Genomic DNA, 23,201 nt, shown 5'->3' with positions numbered 1-23,201 from the left:
ACCAAACCTATGGATCTGCCAGGGTGTAGACCTGATGTAGGCTAGAGTATATATGGCAAAAAACCTCATTATCATGATGGATCTAGAATGAGTTAGTCCAGAGGGCTCATTTTTAGATCCTATCTACACCACCAGCTTCAAACTGGTTTAGCAGCCACTCCCCTCACTGCAAGGAATGCTGGGAACTATCGTTCTTTGAGGAGGGGCTAGGAATACCTAACAGAATTTTCAACACCCTCGCCAAACTACAGTTTGCATAATTCTTTAAAGAATGTTGGGCTAATTAAACTTAAACTTAATTATACTTAATGCACAGTGTCATCCATTAGAGCAGTTCCAGCTGGTCTGTGGTCAGCTGAGGTTTTCTGGAGGGACAGCATGGTGGCTCACTATGGCTTGTTTGCAAGACACTTTGAAGATAAGATCTTTGCAGCGGTGCCAACTTGAATGCACCTTTATCTACTGTATTTATACCTGAGATATCCTTGGTCTCTGTCAATCATAATTGTCTGGATGAATTTCAGGTGGTACAGCACAAAAACATAGTCAAGATTCTTAAAGTAACTGTCCGACCTATTCATATTTTAAAGAATAGTCCTGACCTGTCTTAAGGAGGCTGTAGAAATGCCAGTCCTACAGAAGCTCTCTTTAGACTCATCGGATTTAGGATATTATACTGACCAGTGTCCAATCTTCCTTATTTAGGCAAGATTATAGAGCTGTGGGTGACAAGTCAGCTCTAGGATTGTAAACCTCATCCAGACCTAGTTCCAGCTGGTTTCAGTCTGAGTTTAGGACTGAAACGGCCTTGGTTATGCTAGTGGATAAAATTCACCAAGAGACAGGCATGGGCAGGGATCCATACTGGTTTCCTGGATCTGTTGGTAGCCTTCAGCACCATCTACTAAGGTATCTTTCTGTATCACCTGTCAGGGTTGAGGGTGGGCGGGACTGCTTGGTAGTGTTTTCATGCCTGCCTGACAAATAAATCCCAGAAGGTAATAATGGGAAACGACTGTTCTGCCAATGAGGCTTATCTTGTGGGATTCCACAGAATTCTATCTTGTCTCCCACACTGTCCAGCATCTACATTAATTTGCTAAGAGACATTATACAAGGTTTGTACTATGGTGTCATCAGTATATGAATCACACCCCTTCTCCTCAAATCCTAGGAAGGCAATTGTACTCCTGAACTGAACTCAGTAATGGGGTCAATGAGGGCTAATAATCTGAAGAACAATCCAGTTAAGGCAGAGATTTGATGCTAGGTGGGTCATCAACCAATTTGGAAATAGGTGTGTGGCCTATGATGAATAGAGTTACAGTCCCCTGCAAGCAGATTTTCAGCATTAGAGTTCTCCTGGACCTAACATGCTGTAACAGGCAGGTAGCAAATGTGGCCTGGGGCACTTTTTTTCTAGCCACGCCTCTTGTATTAGGTACATCACCTAGGTACATCACCTAGAACACAGCTAATACAAGAGGTGTAGCTAGAGCAGTGCTTCCTTCTAGGAGGCAAATACCTCATCTGGGTCCTGGTTCTGGAAAGAAATGCCTTGCCCCAGTATTTCTACCCCCAACATGCCTTAAATCTTCTGAGAAGGCTCTGTGACCAGAGTTGGAGCCTTCTCAGTGATGTTCCATCCTTGCTGTTCTTTTGAAGGATGGTGAAGACCATTTTATTCAGGAGGACTCTTGCCTTCCTTGTTTAACTTGATTTGGGGCTAACTGCTTAATATCTATGAACTGTTGGTGTTATTATTTTCTTGGGGGCACCCTCCCTACAATACCCCAACCCTCTTTTGAAAATAATATTGATTGGTAAAGGGGTACTAATTGCATTCTGTCCTTCTTGCTGCAACCTCTTTCTCAAATTGTTGCTTAGTTAATTGCCCACTTGCCAACAACACTTTAAGAAGTGAATGGTGTGCTTTAAGTAGTGTGATTTCCTTCTATGCAGGTTAATTGCTTGCTTTTAACATGTAATGTTTTTTTTCATTTTGTCAAACTATTCATTGCTTTTAGATTTCATATACTGTACTTTACTCTGTGTTGAAGTGTAGTAATTAGCTTCTTAGGTTGACATCTTGTCAAGAGAGGATATTAAGACCTTGTTAATGTCATGCCATCTGACAATTTCATTCCAGCCATCCATACTTTGACAACTGAATGGAAACGTCCATGCAACTAGAATAGTCTGGAAGGACAGCATTTTCATAAGGGGTTACTAGATGATAATGTTAAAATATACTAAGAATTTATATTCACTTTGATCTCTGGTTGCTTCCAAAGGCTTAATATGCGTACATGTGTGTATGGCACAAGAGAAACAGGGACAAGTTTGATGCATTTGTGCCCTCAGTGCCCAGTGCTAAAAATGGCCTTAAGGCTCAAGTTCACTTAGACATGGAGTCATGGTTTGCCTTTGATAATACCCACTCCATCTGTAAAATAGAGTTGCTACCTGTGCAACCTTTTGAACTATACCACTATTTAAAAGCAAAGAATTCATTCTTGTGACTTCTGCTCATAAATATTTCCCTTCGGTCTTTAACAAATGAGTTGCATAGTATTTGGCTATAAAGCATCTAAAAAATCAATAGTCTAAGGGAGGAGGATCAAGGTTATACATGGCAGCAAAGAGCAGGAACTGCAATTAATCTGACAACAGTAAATTACTATCATTGGTTGAGAAACAGAAAACTGGGCACTTTCCACCAGGACTGGGTTGTTGGTTCCCCACCACCACCACCCTTTATATGGCAAAGTTCCTAGAACATTATCAGTCAGCATACTATATCATTAACTCTCCACTTTACAAGCATATAAAATATGTGATGAGCTTAATTCTTGTCCTGCTTACACTAACATTATGCTAAAGCAGTTTTAGTGATATAAACAAACACGCTCCTGTTTTTCACATTTTAAAATGAATTCTTTCATGTGGATTTAAACAACAGAAATAAAGGAAATTTTATATAGTGCATTCACTTTGGATTGGACTTGTTATCAATATGCATAAAATGTAAAATTCAGGTTAACTATTGCAGCTATGGTAAACTCAAAGCTTGCTCTGAAAAATGTCAATAGCAATTCTAAAATCTGCAGTTTATTTTAGAGTCAGACCCTATGGCACCTGGACTAAAATATTTTGATTCTAATCACACTTCCATCACCAAACAATATAGTGTTGTCCTTATGAACATAAAAGCTGGTTGTGCTTTTGGTCAGCATTTTTGGGTCTCCCGGGCCTACGGGACTCTTGCCTACCCATCTCATTCAAACCTGGATAACCCAGTTCTTCTACCTGGGTCCAAACCGATGTAGGATGAAAACAACTATTGTCCTTCCTCAAGTTTAGTCTCTGAATGTGTGCACCATTTTCAGCACCTCCCAGAAAACGATGGCCATCTTTATCAAAGAGCTGAGGCTTCATCAAAGAATCTGTGCCTAGAGGGGCCAGGCAGAGGAGAGCTGCTGAAGTACTGAGGACTGCCACTTTACTGCACATACAATGCATCGTGGAATATCTAGAGGACCCAGCTCCTTTAAAAAAGAAAAAGCAATACTAGAATGCATGGCAGCCTGGTTGAATGGGGGTTGGATACATAGACCCAAATGAAAGCTCAGGTGATCTGGGAGGAACAAAGTAGGAGCGTACTTTCTCTCCAGCCCACCCCCATATGATCAGGTGAACAAGCCTTATATGTATTCTAACTTTCTCAGCATGTTTGTGATCTCATGAACACTGCAATCTTCTGTCATAGATAAGCTGAGATGTGGGAGGCAAGGATGGTTCACAAGAAAGGAGGTTAGTTTGGGAAAGATAATTAACAGAAAAACGTGGACAGGCAGACTGGACAGATTTTTTAAAAATGACAACTTTGGAAAAAGAGCTAACAGTACATAGAGAAGGCAAACATAACAGACCAGTTCAGTGATGTAAGCAGAGGAGAAGACACAGCCAAGCAACTCCAAGCACAAATAGTTGACCAACCTGCTAATAGCCCTTTTCAGCTTCATTTTTCAAGGACTGTGGCAGGCTAGAGCCAATGAGAGCAGGGGCTCAGGAAAAGTGATTCCTGACATACGCACACTAGTGAGGAATGAAGCCTACCGAGCTCAGAAACTTATTTCTGAGTAAACATGCTTATATCAGATCATAAATCTCATGCAATATCACCATTTACTCAAGGGTCAAACCCTCATGCTCTGCTTGCCAAGGTGTTGGTAGTTTTTGAGGCTATTCTCACAATCAGCTAAAATCGGGCTAGGGGAGCCTAGCCCGATTTTAGCAGACCGTGAGGAACACTGGGCTCACAGGCGAGCCCGGTTGTCTCACAACGGCCTACCCACTTAAGAAGCCCTCCCCTTAGCCCAGGTTAGTGGAGCTAACACTCTGCTAACCCGGGCTTTGCGATCGTGTTTTGCCACGGCATGGCACAGCTCCACACCACGGCAACTCACTAGGAGACCTCCAACTGGAAGGCTAAAAAGCAGCCTCACAGCTCAGGGGTCTCTCCAGCATGCTCTGCGCTTAGCCCGCTCTCCCCGCGAACCCTCTGGAGGCGGGTCTTACCTGATGTGAGACCCACCTCATTATTTGCTTCACGACTCACTTCCATGTTGTTGTGGAACCTCAAGATAATACTGGTACAACCCTCTCCAAATAATACTTTGTGGTACTATAAAAAATAAGCAGCTGGCTATTACTTATATTTTTCAGAAGTGTTTAGTCCTAGATAAAATAATCTAAGGTAGATGTCAATCTGGAACAAATTCCTTTTGTTAAATTTCTAAAAACAGTACTATGGACACTGTGAATAAAAATTGTTAAACATAATAAGGCCTAGAGTGCCTGTCTCCTGGGGGCATCCTCCAATGCACTGTGCTAATACCCGGAGGCCAGGACATGTCATCCCAGCCTCTGCAGCTGTACGCTGCTCGGCACAGTGCTGATCGTCTGGGAGCACAGTCCTCACTCCCGGCAACATGTGTGTGATCATCTGGGGGGAAGGTAAGATTTACACAGCCCAATCATGTGAATAGCTCCATATGTGTTCTTGTATATGAACTCTTTTTTAACAAATGCTTTATCAATCTGAGGGGCTCAATATGATTTCCATTCAAAATCTATGTCAAACAATCTTTCACAGCTCTCCAACGCTGTTGCCATAATAAAGTGGCATTAACAGATATTGGCGACACAAATGCTCCACCCATCTAACAATCTGGCTTTCTTCTTTTTTGTTGGTTTTATCTTGAAGCAAAGTCTACGCAGAAGAGGCTATTTTGTCAGTATAAATATATCAGCAAGCCCCAGCTGAGAGTACTTACTTAAGGAAGGTAATTGTAATAACACATTTATAAGTGTTGGTGGTTTGTAGTTTCATATTTAGAACTCAATTACTCCAGCATAGTAATCTGGGAGGCAATTTAATTAACTGCTCTAATTTGCTTTAATACATAACAGCGTTATTCAAAACCTTCCTTATAAAATGAAATCCAACATCAACATTTGCTTCCCAACTGAATGCATAACGGATACAAATTAAATTTTGAATGTTGATTCTAAGTAAGTTTTATCCTGTAAGTGACACCCTTCATAAACAACATGCTGCAAACCAACTGAAATAAAACCAAGACAATGACTGTTCAGAACTGACACACTCTACTTCCTGGACTTGTCTCATTTATATAGATATAGAAAAACCACTTAGGTGGTACATGTTACATCTCACAAGAGTCTGAAGTCCTCTTTTGTGAGACTTCAGTCGGAGCTGGGGGGGAGGAGGGGGGAGGAGGAGGAGGAGGAAGGGCCATTGGGGTTTTAATGTTTCTGCTTTTCATCAGCTTCAGGTGACTGGCTGGGAGAAGTTCACCTTTCCTATATAGGAATTCCAGTTCAAATACTGTTCAACATCTAGCACTGAAAATGACGTCTTTATGTCGAAACGTTTGCTTTTACCAGAATCCTGTTAGATTAACTCCCCCTTTATATGCACTAAAGAAGGTCTATAAAGGTGAACTGTTTTGAGTTGTCACGTATTCCATCACCATTATACCAGCTGATCAGGTTTAATTTCAGTCGGAGCTGGAAGTAGGAGGTGGAACGGCCGGGGGCGGGGGGGGCGGGCAGGTTAATGTCAAGGGATATTGTCCTTGTTTGCCAGGGCAGGGGGTCGGATTGGCTGGTGGAGGTTTAATGTTGGGTGGGCCAGGCTGACGTGGAGCCCGTAAGAGGCCGATCAACTGCAATCGTTACTGGTTCTCCTGCAGGGAGGAGCAGAGAGAAGCAGGAGCAGGGATTGGGTGAGAGTGGGGAGGTCTCTGGGTGTGCAAATCAGGCATGGCGAGTGATGGTTGGTCAGAGCAGGGGGAGCCCAAAGTGTGTGAGGAATGCTGAGGAGAGGGAAAGAAACATGCAGATACTCTGCACTGGTCAAACTAGTTGATTTTAATATAACTAGTATAACTATGTATAACTAGTATAACTATGTATAACTAGTATAACTATTTAATATAACTCCATATAACTATGGAGAGGAGAGCAGGTCTTGTGGTAGCAAGCATGACCTGTCCCCTTAGCTAAGCAGGGTCTGCCCTGGTTGCATATGAAAGGGAGACTAGAAGTGTGAGCACTGTAAGATTCCCCTCAGGGGATGGAGCCACTTTGGGAAGAGCAGAAGGTTCCAAGTTCCCTCCCTGGCTTCTCCAAGATTGGGCTGAGAGAGATTCCTGCCTGAAACCTTGGAGAAGCTGCTGCCTGTCTGTGAAGACAATAGAGAGCTAGATAGACCAATGGTCTGACTCAGTATATGGCAGCTTCCTATGTTTTATGTTCTAACTACTTTGGGGTAAAAGGTTGATAACTTGAATCTTGCCCTGGTTTTAACTACGGTACTTGGAATTAAGCCTCATTATTTTAGTGAGTCTAACTCCCGAACAATTTCCAAACAAGACTTGCTTCCAAGCTTAGGATCACAATCAATGCAAGAAACTGAAGGGCATCATCAACATACATGCTCTACTGCTTTAATGAGACATTGGTAGCATGATAGATAGAATGCAAAAAGGAGCCCCATGTTCAGCTTGTGTCACAGTGATGGAAGATACTCTGTATCGTGGGTCAATAATCAATGGTCCATAATTTTACACAGGCCCTTGTGGAGGGAAGGGAATGCTATATTCTTTCTCCAGCTGCTGCCAAACGGCCTTCTACCAATGGTCCATAATTTTACACAGGCCCTTGTGGAGGGAAGGGAATGCTATATTCTTTCTCCAGCTGCTGCCAAACGGCCTTCTACCAAACCTGGGCACCACTCCCCTCTCTTCATAGGGGACATCAAGATAATGAAGCAGAAAAGAGAGAGTGAGTAGAGTGGGAGACAAAAAGTGCTATATATACTTCAGCATGCTTTCTATGCATAATACTTTCAATAATACTTTCAGAGAAGACTTTGATATAAACTTACATGCTACTTTTTTCTCTTTTCAGCACCACTCCATACAAAAGGTAAGAATGCAAGTTCATACTCTGGCTATCAAAATGGTCCAGCTCAAAAGAAAATTGCTATCTAAAACACTCCATTCTCAATATTCCTATTACATACTGGACTGAAAACACAGGAACATAGGAAGCTGCCATATACTGAGTCAGACCCTTGGTCCATCTAGCTCAGTATTGTCTTCACAGACTTGCAGTGACTTCTCCAAGGTCACAGGCAGGAATCTCTCTCAGCCCTATCTTGGAGATGCCAGGGAGTGAACTTGGAACCTAGATGCTCTTCCCAGAGCAGCTCCATCTCCTAAGGGGGAATATCTTACAGTGTTCACGTGTAGTCTTCCATTCATATGCAACCAGGGTGGACTCTGCTTAGCTAAGGGGACAAGTCATGCTTCCTACCACAAAAATAGCTCTCCTCTCCTTAAAAACAACCTTCTTGTATGCACCAATCAGAACTGAAAATAAGCCAGGATACAATCCAAATTCAGGAAGTATATTTTCTTTGTATGATTATGACTGCTATAATTAGAGCTTACTGCTTGGTGAAAAAAGATATTTCTCATTTCCTTTTGGATCATAAATGCCTCTCATGTATTTTTTATTAACTGAGGATTGTTGGGGGATTTTTAATGCAGCACTAAATAAATGACCTATTAACTTGTATTGAAATCATTTACTCAAAGTGCAAGTGTACTTTTATTATGCTGTTCTGCCATCTCCCCCATCTCCTGTGATGGAAGTTTGGTTGGTGGGGGTGAGGGAAAGGACCTTTCTCATTGTGGCACTGAGATTCTGCAATACTCCCCAAGAGGGACCCAGCTGGCCTCCCCATTGCCCACTTTTAAGTGGACACTGAAAAATGAATCCCTTTGGTGTGCATTTCTAGTTAATCTCCTTTGACTGGTTTGAGGGGATGGATATATCAATAGCACAGCACCTGTTTTGCATCCAAGCAGTGCCTGTTTCAATCCCTGGTATTTCAGGTGGGGCTGCTGTAATGATGGGAAGTATTTGAGGAAGAACTAGGCCTCACTTAGAGCAACTGTTGTGAGAGTATGGGCCTTTCCTAGTAAGAGGGAAAGCCCAGGAAATTCAAAACAGAAGGACCAATCCAGAGGACTGAGCAGGAACTAAACACACACAGCCACCTACTGAAGAAGAGAGAGTTTTATTCTGATAGTTCTGTCCCAGGAGTGCCCTGAGGAAGCAGCTGGCTGAGAGCTGCTGGGGAAATGGGAAAGCCACAGCCTGTGAGTAATAAGTTAGGGACCAATTCAGTTAGACAAGTGAGGGAAGTTATTCTCCTTTATTGTATTGCTTGAAATCTGAGTTCCCTGGTTGATGAAAACTCTCTCACAATCTGCTTTATGAAGAGACAATGGTTTTTATTGCATGCTCTCTCTCTTTTTTAAATCTAATAATAAACTCTTGTTGGTGAAGTGTGCTACTCGTCATTTTAGGTCTGCCTAAGTTGCACGCCTCTGGAGGCCTAGCACTGCTCAGTCCTTCTAGAGAGGGTTTTTAACCTCCCCCAGGAATCTTATGTGGAAGAGTGGTTTGTCCCACATTAAAATAAAGTGGATTGTGGCAGCCTACTGTAAATCTTTTGCAGTCCAGGATTCACCCCAGTGAACACCTTCCTTCTCTTCTGGTTCTGATAGGAGTCATGACACTCCTTTGAGTTATTTATACTCTGGAAAGCTGCCTTATACTGAGTCATACCATTAGTCCAAAAGTGATTACTTTTGGACTAATGGTGATTACTTTTGGACCAATGGTCCGACTCAATATACGGCAGCTTCATATGTTGTTCTTCTGTTTCTGCCTGTAAAAAAAATGCTGCTAGTTTAATTGTGGTTTATTCTTTTTATTATATTGCTTTGTTTTCGTATATTGTACGCTGACTTGAGTGGGCATTTTATCTAGAAAGGTGAAATGCATTTTTTTTAATATGAATAAAACAGACACTGCAAGATTAACAAGTACCTTTACAGGATTTAGTGTGTGAAGTTTTCAGAAGTGCTTAGCTATGGCCTGAATTTGATTATATTGAAGTAGCTGAGAAAATAGAGGAAAGCGGAAAGTTGGAAATCAGACTGTAAAGGAATACACAGGGTAAGCCTATACCTTGGTCAGGTCTTTTACAAACGCTTCAATATTTTGACTGATTTCAGTAAGCATGAAACTGGACATGTGCATTCATTCAACATTTATGTATGTTTTCTTTAGTGAAGACTTCTTTTTAGGGGATGTGCCGAAACATGATTTGGCTGTCCGAATTACAGGCACCTTCCTTTAAAATTGAGGGCTTACACGGCCTCTTTAGAGCAGAGAGAGCAGGTCCGCACCTGCTCCTCCTTCACTCGCCACCATTGTCACCATCCCAGCGCTCCCCCCAGCTATGCCCACACACCAGTGGGGCATCTCCCAGCTGCCCCAGAGTACTGGCACTGTGCAGGGGCAGCTGGGAGACACCCCGCTGGCACACGGCCATAGCTGGGGGGAGCACCAGAATGCCAGCAATGGTGGCGAGTGGAGGAGGAGCAGGTGCGGATCTGCTCTCCTCTGCTTTAAAGAGGCTGTGTAAGCCCACGATTTTAAAGAGAGGTCCCTGTGATTTGGACAGCCAAATTGTGTTTTGGCACATCACTATTATTTTCAAGCAAGATGCATAGGTCACAACTCCCTCATCAACTTAAAAATATAGCCCAAACACGGTGCACCTCTGTGGTTGCCACCTCACTACCTCTTTTTCACACAATGTGAAAACCTCTATATTGAAGAAAATACAGAAGCCAACTCTAGTAGATCTGGTTCACTAGCTGATGCTGCAGAGGCACTCTTACCCCCAGACCTTGGGGCCCTGATCCATGGCCTCCAAGGCCCGGGGAGTCTCCTGCCACCACCCCACCCCGCACCTACCCCTGCCCTGCTGCACTGAACACTTCACTAATCCTAATTGCCATGTGCGTGAATGGGGGGTGGGGGTGAGCTGAACAGGCCTCCCCCCCCCGGTGTGGCTGGTGGTGGGCAGCCACTGGGCCTGACCGTTCGGCTCAGTGGCCCTTGAGAACTGCGCTGCGCTCCGGTGCACCTGCGCAGTTAGAATAGAGTGTCTCAAGCCCAACAGCCACTCCTGCTCCACCTGCCACCGCCACTACCACCACAGGGGGGAGGCCTGCTCATGCACATGGTGGCTAGAATTAGTGAAGGTTTTGGCACCGGTATGCTTCTGGGGAGACCCCCAGAAAATGCAGGTTCCCTTTTAAAAACAAAGTTTAAAAAACAACACCTCTAACTTTTAAAAAGAAAAAACACGTGGCAAGGGAAGGGGTATGGGGGGGGCACGGAGGGGGCTCTGAAGCCCTTCAGGTCTGGGCACCAAAATTCCCTAGGTCCGCCCCTGTGACGATGCATATATTCCCTGTAAAAGCTAGCACATGGTAGCACTTACATCTGTTTCTGCACATATAGCTATCAGGCTGGTATGAGAAGTTATTTGTTCTGACAGTTCCAAAGCATTCCATTTTAAACAAAGGAGTGTAACTGGAATGCCTAAGCATGTCTGAACCAACTCATTCTTATAAAAAACCAAGGCAATATAAAGGCTTACACCACATTTTTCTACATTGTCCTAGCAAAGACCCCAAGATGAACTTGAGTTAGACTTCATCCATGCTAGGAATAAAAATAATATTTCTTGATAAAAATAAGAATGAATGCTTCACTGAAATAGAAATAAATGTGCACTGATTGATTTTTTAAAATGCACATATACTCACATCAATCAACTTTATCACGAAACTCAATTAATTACACATATCAGCTACTTGAGGATAACAATCTAGAAATGTTAGAAATGTTCTATCTGCTGCAAAGATGGTTGTGGCTTATTACTGGTTAAAATCTGTTTCAGCAGCGCACTCACACAATCCACCATGCATAGTTCTACTAAACTGATACATTTGAATATTGAAGCCAAGAGTCCATGAATGTTGGCAGGGCTTCATAGCCATTCAATTTTTTTAGTAGCCAATGAATCCTGGCATTCTTGCATCTTGCTCCACAGAGATAAAGTAAGAGCTTCTCTTTAGAAGAGTGGCAGGCTGTGTGTGCATGTGCATATGCGTGTGTGTTCTACTAGCCCCTTTAACTCATGACACTAATGTGGCATCCTGGGACAGTAGCCTGGTACCCCTTTGCTGCTGGAGGGTTTCTAATGAAAAATGAAGAGGCTTGCTCAAAGAGCTTTCCTTGAGTGAAAGCAGAGTGGGTAACAAAGAAAGGCACCCTCTCCTGTTCATTCCAATAGCATCTTTCATTTGCTTCACCACAATTCAGTAGTGGAGCATGTGTTTTGCATGCCAGGGATTTCAGCTTCAATCCCTGACATCTCCAGTGAAAAGGATGACAGGTAACGAGTTTGGGAAAGACCTCTGCTGAGACCCTGAAAAGCCAGTGCTAATTGGACTAGATGGTACTGGATGAGATGACCAATAGGTCTGTCAGGATAAGGCAGCTTTGTATTTTTGTGTGTGGGGGTCATAACCAGGTCTATACTGACCAACGGAAGAGACAAGAGCCATCCACACACATGAATATGTGCTAAGGGTGAAGGAAGGAATTCCCATGCGTATAGGTAACAATTTATATTGCACACATACATTGCCCAACAGCATGCTTAAAATTAGTGATGTTGTCTCCAAATAAACAAAAACAGTATCCCACTATTGCTTTCACACAATGGGAAAGGGTTAAGAAAAGGGGACAGAGCAAAAAATGCAATGATCTTTACTTAACTTTGCTTTGAAAACTATATAAATATAAATATTTGGGTATGGAACAGCTTAACAGTAGAATATATATAATATAAACAATGGAATATTTATATAACAATGGAATATTTATGGAATAATAATAATGAAATATTTATATATGAAAATGATATATCTTAACCTACCTAGCCTCATTCATTCTATGGCTTCTGACTGTGAGAGTTTGCCCATTGTCTTTAGATACAATGTAAAAACAATGGGATATCTTCACATTTTACATTAAAACACAATGCAGAATTACTACATGTAAAATATTGGGGTATCTTCACATTTATGTAAAATATTGGAATATCCTCACATGTTCTGTAGAAACAGAAGTAAGACATGCTATTGTTAGTAATGTATTGTATGCTCAGGCTCCAGGGCAGATTGAGTATCATGGGTTAGGAGCAAGCAGAGTGACAGGCTGAAGTCAAGCTGCATGAAAGCCTAAGGCATGGGAGCTTTATATCCAGTTGAAGGCTAGTAGTCTGGTGGTACAGAGAGAGGCTAGTAGTCTGATAAAGAGAGAGGACTTGGTGACAAGTTCCTCACCATGCATCTCTGAGCATGGTACATATTGACCCCGCTGATGATACCCTGATCTTCGGGCCAGAATTATGGGCTGTAGTGTGAAAATTCCCACTGAAACACTCTATAATTCCTTCCTCTGGTGAGCAGCCTCAATGGCACATGGAGTCAGGATGGACAGGCCTCCTGGTTCTAGCCCAGTGGTGCCTGACATAACAAAATGTTATCAAAATATAACTTCTGATTGTACAAGATGCTTGCAGCAAAGTGACCATTTAAAGTCTGCTTTGAAAGTAGAAAATAAAAAATCTGAAATAATTCTCAGACTCATGTATTAAAATATGTGGCTTCATTAAAATACATTTTTAAAGCATGGGTACTTACATGTGCTTTCTTAGTTGACCCAATTCTCACACACCAACTACCACACATTTGCTTTCTTGCAGAACAACTATAACACTATATGCAGACTGCTGGCTTAAGAAAGGCTTGTATATGCCAATTTATTTGTTTGCTTATTTGTTTTTATGCTACCTTTTCCTGCAAAGCCCTCATAATATATTAAAACAAATTTAAAAATACAATAAACAATCATAAAATTACTGACAGCATAACCACAGTATCCTCCAGAGAATTCACCCTCCACCTCACTGCAGACTAAGTGAATAGAGGTTTTAATCCGCTGCTTTAAGGCCAGGAGAGAGGAGGCAGCTCGTACTTTCCAGGGGAATCCAGAGCCTGGGTTGAGCTATGGAGAAAGCCTTGCCCCTGTCCTGCATGCTGAACTTCTGGTGGCATAGGGACACTGAGCAGAACCTCTCCAGACAGAGGCAGGTGGATTTGCAGATATTTTTATATACCAAAGCAATTTGGGTCCAAAACAGTGGCCAACACCTTGAATTGCACCTGGAAACAAATAGATGACAAACTAATGACCGTATAGCAAAATGGTTAATGTTATCCACAAAAGTGGCCCCGATACCAACCTAGCAACAGCATTCTGCACCAGCTGCAGTTTCCTGATATTTTTCAAGGGCAGCTGCATGTGGCATGCATTGCAGTAACCAAACCAAGATGTGATCAAGGCATGAGTGATCATGGGCAAATTTGCTTTCTATAGAGAGGGCTGCATCCGGCAAACCAGCCAAAGCTGTACAAAGGCACTCCCAGCCACATCCACCACCTGTATCTCCAATACCAGACCCCAGACTGCACACCTTTGCCTTCTAAGGGAGTGCTACTCTGTCCAAAACAGGATCAATACTTCCTCCCAGATCATCTCTACTCAGCAACTCTGTCTTGTCTATATGCTAAAATTTTACTAGTTTCATTGTTGCTCAGCTATTGTAATGGCATCTTTCCACTAAAATCAAAGCCAATGGTATTAAAATATACTTAACTAAAACTGTTGTTCCCTTGTTTCACTTCTACTAAATTCATGACAGCATAAAATAAAATTCTTCAGCTGCAACTAAAACTGTAAAAGCCTAACCAGAATCAGTAACAACAGGTATGTTTTAATCAGTGAACGGGTCAACATGAGTCCAGCCAGGCTCATAAAAATGGCATATACAATTCAATGAACAACTGTAAATATAAGTATGCTAATATATACAATTCAGGGAATTTATATTATTCCTTTACAATGAGAAGAAAGTTCAAGGCAAATCATGATAAAATACAATAAAACAAAATTAAAGAGGCAGCAGAAAAACCAAACCAACAAACAGAGAGCCAGGGGGTGGGGGAGGGAACCCAATACACTCAATAAAAGTAAACTATCCAGATAAGTTCACATCCAATACAAATGCAAAAATCTAGAACAAAATCTATCAACCTTAGATGTGTCTTTCAATTAATGAATGTTTATTTATATTTTAACATGCAGGCCCTCTTTGCGGAAGGCAATGGAGACAATTCAGGTATCAGAGAGAGGGGACCACATTGACAAACAGTACATGCCAATTGAGAAGAGCAGTCTCAAATAAACATTCAGGGCCCCAGGCTCCTCAGAATCAGTGTTCCCTCTAATTTTTTTTAAATCTGTGTGCAGAATGACTCTTGTTCTGGGTGGCAGTATCAAGGCAGTGTGTGCGCATGTGCATTCAGAATGGGACCTTCCTGATTCAACTAAGCAGGATCTAAAAGTAACTGAATGGACATCAAAAAACTTGTGAGTGTGCGCACATACGCACGCCTTAGAGGGAACACTGCTCAGAGTCTCAAAAATGTCTTGCTTATATCTATCACTTTCATAAAATAAAATATTAAATCTAATCTATACCCTGAAATTCATAACATGTTTTAATAGGGAAGAACTGCATGACACCAAAAACAATAGCTGCCATCCTGACTCAAGGAAGTCCCATTGAATTCCAACAGGAGATCAGAGATCAAGAGTGGACTAGTATATGTAAACGAAAGCTGGTTGCTTCCTCTTCGGCCCAAATCAAGGAGAACTTCTGTAGACTGTATCTGGCAAAAACAACATATATCAAAAAAGACTGCTCTCTGCTTTGCTGAAGTGGTTGCAGAAAGAAAGGAACTTATTTTCATCTTTGGTGGACCTGCCCTAGGGTTTCATCCTTCTAGACAGAGGTATTAATGGAGATGAGTACTGTATGATTACAAACCAGAAAATAGGTTTATGCCCTCAGTTGATGCTAGTAAACATATTTTCTGGGGTAAATACAGATTTAACATTAAAAAAATAATAATTGTATTTATTTTAACTGCTGCTAGATTATCTATATCAAAACAATGGAAAAATCAAATCATGATATTGGACATTTGGTATAAGAATTTACAGCATACTGCGATCTCATAAAAGCTAACCCATATTATTCAGTCCCACTCAAATCAGGCCACAAATAATGCTTTTTATGTTATCTGGTCAGATTTTATCATTTACACTAATTGGGGAAATTATGGTTGTTTTCCCACTTTAGACAACATCGGAGTTTGGATGGACTGATGAATTAGGGTTTAGATGTATTATGTATAGTGCTGTTTGTGTTTTGATTAATGTTGTTTATTGTTGTAATGATTTGTTTTAATAACGGGATTAAAAGCACACCAAAAAAGGTAGTCCCACTGAAATTAGGACAAGTTACGATGTCTAACTTGGGACTTCCTCAAGTAAATTTAGTCAGGATGGCAGCCACTCTTCTAGTCCAAAATAACTGAAGAACTACAAAGTCTTGCAAGGGTTGTTTGCCACATAAAAGACCACTAATTGGTGTTTTAAAAAAACATTAAAAAATATGAGAGAAATTAGCTCTCTTATGTCATAAGGAAATAATATCCAAACTAAGAAATATGAATAGACTTTCTCAAGTATAATTGCCAGTATTATTCTAGGCATATATTTTAATTTTCAGAAAGGGTATTAGTAATGCTGCAGTTGTTTCTTCATTCAAGTTGCTCTTTAAGGCTATTTGAGTACAAGGAAGTAAAGACATGACAGAATACAAATACTACAAGAGATGGTATACATAGTAAGTAACATTGATTTTGTCATCAAGAACAAATTGTAAACTGGAAGAAACACTTCCTTGTCTGAAATGGAAACAGATTCCTTCAACAACTTTGCTGTTTAGATGCATGCCAACTAATCTTGTTTCCTTCAATGTATAGTAAATAGTAGCCTATGGCATACTGAACAATTAAATGAGACATACTATGGGTTGGATGTGGAACTCCAGCTTATTTAAGGTCTAGCTGAAGCTGAACCATAACAAAACGTATCTTTAACTGTCGTCCAAACCAAAAGAGACAAATATAACTCCCAGAGGTTATCTAATACATATACTTTAAATATGGATTTATTTTAACAAAAATTGCCTCCAAACATGTATTTACCAGTAATGCTAAGGCTAAAGCGGTACTGTACCACTTGCAACAAACTATTTTCCTAAGATAAGCATTGCCAATTACAAATTCATCAAAACTTCAGTTCAGTCTAGTCAGGGCATTCGTTTTCCAGTATGTTAAACTGTATTAAATATTACAGTACTCAGTTATTATATTTATCAAACTTAATGATTTGTTACTACTAGAGCATTTTTAAAAAAACAAACCATAACACATTTACATTATAGTTTTTCATCATTAGCTACAGTGATAACATCAAAACCATGGACAGCACCAAGACTCTGCAGCACCATGGACAGCACCCAGCACTTCCAGCAGCTTTAGTTCCACCATAGATCTGCCTGACAGACTTTGTAGCTTGACCAAATGAAAATATCAGCTGTTAAGAAACGGACTCAAGATACCTCTACAAAGCAGTTCCTTCTTTTCCTTGAATACCAGACAACTCTGTTTCTGTCATATGCATAAGCTTCCAAACACTTCTCGATACTATTTAAGAAATTGCAATGCTGAACTGATCCATACATCCTAACAGCTTTTGCCTCATAGAAGCTTACTTCCTAAGCACTTTTGTAAAGTCACAAAGGCAATATATTTGCTGTGGATTTTTAAAGTTATATTTTGTAATAATAACTTTGGGCCTTGTAAAATAAAAGGTTGATCTGATTTCCTTGGTGGGCAAATAGGTTCACCAAGGAGTACTCTTATGCTTGAAAAAACAAATGGTCTACAACAAATTAGAATGATCTAAAGTTATAAAATTCTGCTTTCCTTTTGATGGTCTTGAGATTTTCATCAGGGTGCAGTAACTCAAGTTCCTATAAAAATTATATGAATACCTTCTACACATGTGCTTGGAATTAGGTTCTACTAAAATCAATAGGATTTAATCAATGTAAAGTCATTTTGTAAAATGCATTAACAAATTGCTCAACTCTAGTTGTCCTCCTCCAAGATGGGGTGGGGGGCAGAGCGGAATATTTTGTGCATGTCAGTGGGGACAGAAGACCATAGCTCATGAGGGCTTCCATACTCAGGATCATAGTTGATCATTTTTAAAAAAAACTGCTGCTGGCCCTGAGATTCTTAAGCATCAGACAACTCCTGTGCAAAGTAAACAGCTAACATCCCAAGCTTATCCTTGTTTACTCTGAACTGTTGGTTGGTTTCAGAGGGGCTTACTGCCACATAAGCGTACACAGGAGTGTAGCTTTAGAAACATGTCACTGCAGCAACTACTACAAAGAGACAACACTTTCTGTAAACATCTGTGGCTAAGGCAAAAAGGGAAATTAGCCATCCACAAAGAACAGCAAGGCAGTCACTAAGACTCAACTGTTTTTTCCACCACAGTTGCTACAGAGTCTACTTGCAGCTATCATAAACCTGGAACGACTTGCAACTCCTGAGATTTGAGAGAGCAGACTTGAAACACAGGCATGTACAGAGGAAGAGCCACCTGGGACCACTTCCTTTCCTCTATGACTCAATTACCACACTCACTAAGACTCCCCAGATAATTACCAAGCTTTGATTCCCTATGTTCCAAGAAACACTTTAAAACCTGGCATGCAGCACTTTCACAGCAAATGTCCGACAAGGCTGTCCTTGAGAGATATTCTTAAAGTACCTGACCAACTAAGTAGTTCTCATTTGTCGTGAGTTCGGTTAGCCAGAAGTTTGGGGTGGGGGGAGAGAGAGAGCAAACAGATTTATTTGACGGATACCATAGAGGATTTCAGACTGCTCTAATTAAACATACACACAAAACTCAAGAGAAGGTGTTATGGACCCAGTTCCATCATTACAATCCCAATGGTCCAGCAACTCCACAGATAAGTCCCCCTGCAAAGCAATCGAACCTGCCAACTACCATAAAAGTGATAAACAGGCTTTCTTCCCACCTCCGGAAAGCGACCGAGATCCCACGTTAAGTGCTGTAGATTTAACGATCAGGAAAGGCCCCGTTGCCCACCACGTCTCTTCCACCCCTCCCCTCCCCACAACACAGAACTCCAGACCACGCGCGCTCTCCTGCCGCCTTGGGTCCTGCTCATTGGCACGCAGCCCCTCTTTCCTGCCAAGCCGCATTCCAACCCCTGGCAGAGCGGGCCAGCGGAGTCAAGTCCATGGCATATTCATAAGGAAAGGGAAACCAGCTCTGCTTTCCCAGAGGACTAAAGATCGACTCCCTCGACTTTCTCTCAGTGCGCCAAAGCGGACCCCAAAAAGATCGCGGCTGGGCAGATCCCAAAGCCCGAGTCCAAGCAACAGCAGTAGCATCAACATCGCCAAAAGCACCAGCAGTAAATCCAAGAAGGGAACGAGTTTTTAAAACACACAGACAAGCATAGCTGGGCTCCTACCTTACAATCCTCCGGCCCAGATTTCACCGAGTACTCCTCCGCTTGTAGGTATTTCTGGAGCACGAGCTCGAACTCTCCGTAGCGCTCCTGCACTTGCTGGTCGTAATTCTGGTAAGCCAGGACACAGCGGCGGCAAGAACGGAGCCAATCCTCGTCCCTGCTGCGCCCATCCCCATCTCCTCCGTAGTCGTGGCCCGCGCCTTGGTCCAGCGTGCAGTTCTGAGTGTCCGGGCGGGAAAGCCCAGCGAAGAGCTCGCGCAGCGTGTAGGAATTACAAAAGGGAAGGTAGAGCTCCTCCTGGGCCGAGTCGCCGCCGGGCTGCAGGCGGCGACAGGCAGCCTCGGCGTCGCCCAGCAGGCTGAAGCACTGGCCACCTGCCGACGCCGCAGGGCTGCTGCTGCTGCTGGGAGCCACCGCCGCCCCCTCGTCGTCCTCCATGCCTACCTCCGCGTGCTCTTGGTCCCGGTGGCGTCCGGCGGCGACCTGCCTGGCCTCAACGCAGAGCCACAGGTGGTCGGAGAGCAGCACGGTGAAGAAGAGCAGCGAGGCCAGCGACAGGCGCCATTTCTGTGCCCGCTCCGAGTCAGCGAAGGGCTTGTCGGGCTCCCGCGGGCCGAAGCACACGCCCGAGCCGGCTCTTCCCGTGGGGCAGCTGCTCATATTTCGGGAGCGCGCAGCCCCGGCCGCCTCCACGGCGAGGGGGGCTCCGCAGCCGTGCTCCACGGCCCCACGGGCATGGACTCTGGGCGGCGGGGCGCCAGGCTCCCCCCTCAGCGAAGGGCGACGACGGGGTTTGTGGTGGCGGCGGCGCTAGTGGTGGTGGTGATGTTGCTCCTGCGCGCTGGGCTGGGCCGGTAGCGGTCCCCTGCCTTTCCTGTCACCCGGGCATGGTCAGAGCGCGGGCCCCCATTTTGGCGCCAACACGGCCAGCCCACCGCTTCCCGCCCTTCGCCTCATGCCGCGCTCCGCCACCCCCACCCCGCCCCCACCCTGGCGTCCTGGAGACCCAGCCGGGGGACCCTTCCTGGCCGGGCCGCTAGCCCAAGACGAGTCCCTGGCCCCTGGCTGGCTGCTTCTTGTCGGGTTTCCGGGGCTGCTGAGGAGTCTCCGGAGCGCCGCGGCTGAAACTGCTACTGCTGCTGCTTTGGAGGTGGTTGTTGCTGCTGCTGCCGCCGCTGCTGTGGCTCTTGCTGCGGCTGGCTCTGCTCTTGCTGCTGCTGCTGCTACTACTGCTAGTGCTGCTGGTGCCACTGCGCTGCGGCGGCGGCGGCTGCTGCTGCTGTTGTTGTTGCTTCTGCTGAGGCTCCCGCCGGGCACGGTCCCCCCCGGCTCGCGGCGCGGATCTGGCTGCCTCCTGCCGCCCGGGGGCCACCCTCATCTTGGGGCCCTGCGCTAAGTTGCCGCCATCTTCGTCCGGGAGAAGCACTTTTTTGGGGGGAGCGCACGGCCCTTTGCGTCATCTCCTCCTGCGCCGCCAGCCTGGCGCATTGGCAGCAGCGGCGGCGGCGGCGGCTTGCTCTGCCTCTCCTCAACTGGGGGCGGGGGGAGAGGAACAGGGAGGGAGGAGAGAGGTTTGGGGAATCGCTTGCCACGCTTTCCCTCTCGCGCATTCTCCCCGCCGTAGGACCGCCGAGCACAGGCATGAGCATGAGGGGGAGCGGGAGAGAGCGCTTCTCTTTTCTCTCCTCCGCAGCCTAAGGAAGGCGCGTGGATGCGCAGCACGGGTGAGTGCTTTCGGTGTGTGCCTCGCCAGTTTCAGGGGTCGGGAGCGGGTGGTCCTGCCCCCAGTTGGACACGGGCTTCTCTGCGCCCCCCTCCTTCCGTTCGTCCGTCCCTCGCTCGAACTTAAGGCGCATCTAGTTGCCATCTCACACAAAGCACCTGCAACTCAGGTCAGAGCAGCAACATCCAGGTCTTCTGGGTTGTTCCGCTGAATGAATCCAGCCAGTGACTTCGGGGCCATACTACACGTTACTACCCCTCCTTTTTCCTTTTTCTTTCTTTTTTTAAATTTAAAAAAGCGGGGGGGAGGAAACAGCCATGGAAGCTTGCTGTTTTGAGCGGACCATCGGCGGAGGAGGAGTTGCTTAACCCTTTCCCCTCGAGCGTACTTTTGCTCAGAGTCTCTCTTGCCACGCACACCTGCTTTTCTTTCCCCAGGAGCAAAGATAGGGGGGTACCAGCCGCAAGCGCGCCAGTGAGCCTTCTGCCTCCGCCCGCCCCCCGTCGCCCTTTCCAAACTGCGCTTCCTTTCTCTGGTTCAGGGAGAAACCAGCTGCAACAAGTTGCCAAGCCACCAGAATGCTGTAGGGCTTTAACAGATACTGTTTAATAGATACTGTTTACCGCCTGGCTGCGCCCGCCACAGCACCCATTCTCAGGACATCGATCCCAACACTCCATTTGCCACACACCATGTTTTAAACGCACCCCAGTTTCTTCTTCGGATGACGTCCAGCTCTCAGAGGTGCTGAGGTGGAGAGCATGAATCTAGTGCTAACCGATCAGGTTGCTGTAAACATGAACAGCCCAGATCATCCAATCCGTAAATGTTAATTTTCCAAAACATCCTTGTGCAAAAAAGCTGATCAAAAGGAGGCAGAGCTAAGATTGTTATTGTTGTTGATACTGCTTCGTACATATTCGACAGTAAGCTATGAAATAAGATAAAGTTGTCTTTCCTATATGAGAGAGAGAGAGAAGCTTTTCAGTTGTGCACAGTATGTCTCTTTAGGAGGAACCTGAGTTTATACATGCTGTGCAATTCAGAAGTTCCTCATCCCCCTTTTATTGCATGAAACCATTGGTTGGTACAAAGTTTCACTGATAAAAGAGCATGTAAATGCAGAGTATTTCAAAGTAAGTTTCAAATTTAATTTCAAAGTAAAGGAACTCATACAATTATGAATAAAAGCCTTTAAATAAATTGATCAGTAACACAACTGATAGTGAGTTTAAGACCTTGACTCTAATCTTGGTAGCTATAGCAATCAGAGCCGCTTGGTTAGTGACATAAGGGTCTGAATCTGAATGTGAACTATAGATTTGCTCACTTGAGACTATGTTATTTGCTCACTTGAGATTCTGTTATCCAGCCTTTTTAACAGGGGCACAAGAAATCACTCTGTATAACCAAAGTACATAACACAGAACAATACATAATATATAATTTCCTCAACATGGGGAGCACCACAAATACAAAGATGTTGGCAGATCTGAACCTTGGCATATCTCCCATCTACATATAGATGAAGCCATAGTCTGAAAATGCCATGAAGTTCTGTGAAGGCAGACAGAACATAGTGAAACAGACTGGTTCCAGATTAGCAAAGGAGTAAGACAAGGCTGTCTAATTTCTCCTTCTTTATTCAACCTATATGCTGAACATATACTGAGAGAAGCTGGATTGGAAGAAGATGAGTGTGGTTTAAAGTTGGAGGAAGAAACATCAATAACCTGCTGATGACACCATTCTGATAGTTGAATATGTGGATGATCTGCAAGCTCTAGTAACGAAAGTCAAGGAGCACAGTGAAAAAATTGGACTACAACTAAATATAAAGATGGCTAAAATAATGACAATGGGTACAGCAACCAGCCTCAGAATTGACAATGAAGACACTGAAGTGGTGAATAGCTTCTGCCTTTTCGGATCGACCATCAACAGTAAAGGATCCAGCAGTCAAGAAATACGCCACAGACTAGCACTTGGTAGGGTTGCAGTGAAGGCTTTGGAAATGATATTTACATGTCGTGACGAGTCTACACCTACAAAGAGCTGGTCTTGTGGTAGCAAGCATGACTTGTCCCCATAGCTAAGCAGGGTCTGCCCTGGTTGCATCTGAATGGGAAACTTGATGTGTGAGCACTGCAAGATGTTCCCCTCAGGGGATGAAGCTGCTCTGGGAAGAGCAGAAGGTTTCAAGTTCCCTCCCTGGCTTCTCCAAGATAAGGCTGAGAGAGATTCCTGCCTGCAACCTTGGAGAAACCGCTGCCAGTCTGTGAAGACAATACTGAGCTAGATAGACCAATGTATATGGCATTCAGTATATGGCAGTTTCCTATGTTCCTATGTTCAGACCATGGTTTTTCCCGTGACACTCTATGG

At 43.9% G+C, this 23,201-nt stretch overlaps 1 protein-coding gene across 2 annotated transcripts in view; it reads right to left on the bottom strand.

The window, feature by feature from the left end:
• The window catches only part of LOC128349341 (NALCN channel auxiliary factor 1-like), a 203,555-nt gene extending 182,945 nt beyond the window's left edge, over positions 1–20,610 (bottom strand). For both annotated transcript variants that reach the window (XM_053305430.1, XM_053305431.1), the window contains exon 1: positions 19,094–20,610. In XM_053305430.1, coding sequence (XP_053161405.1) covers positions 19,094–19,753 — 660 coding nt within the window. In that variant the 5' untranslated portion in view covers positions 19,754–20,610. The remainder of the gene's footprint in view (positions 1–19,093) is intronic.
• Positions 20,611–23,201: the final 2,591 nt, after the last annotated feature.

The sequence above is a fragment of the Hemicordylus capensis genome, chromosome 3 (genome assembly GCF_027244095.1).
Source record: "Hemicordylus capensis ecotype Gifberg chromosome 3, rHemCap1.1.pri, whole genome shotgun sequence".
In the NCBI taxonomy this organism is placed as follows: domain Eukaryota; kingdom Metazoa; phylum Chordata; class Lepidosauria; order Squamata; family Cordylidae; genus Hemicordylus; species Hemicordylus capensis.
Note: the sequence above shows the minus strand (reverse complement) of the source record. Positions and strands in the feature narration are given on the sequence as shown.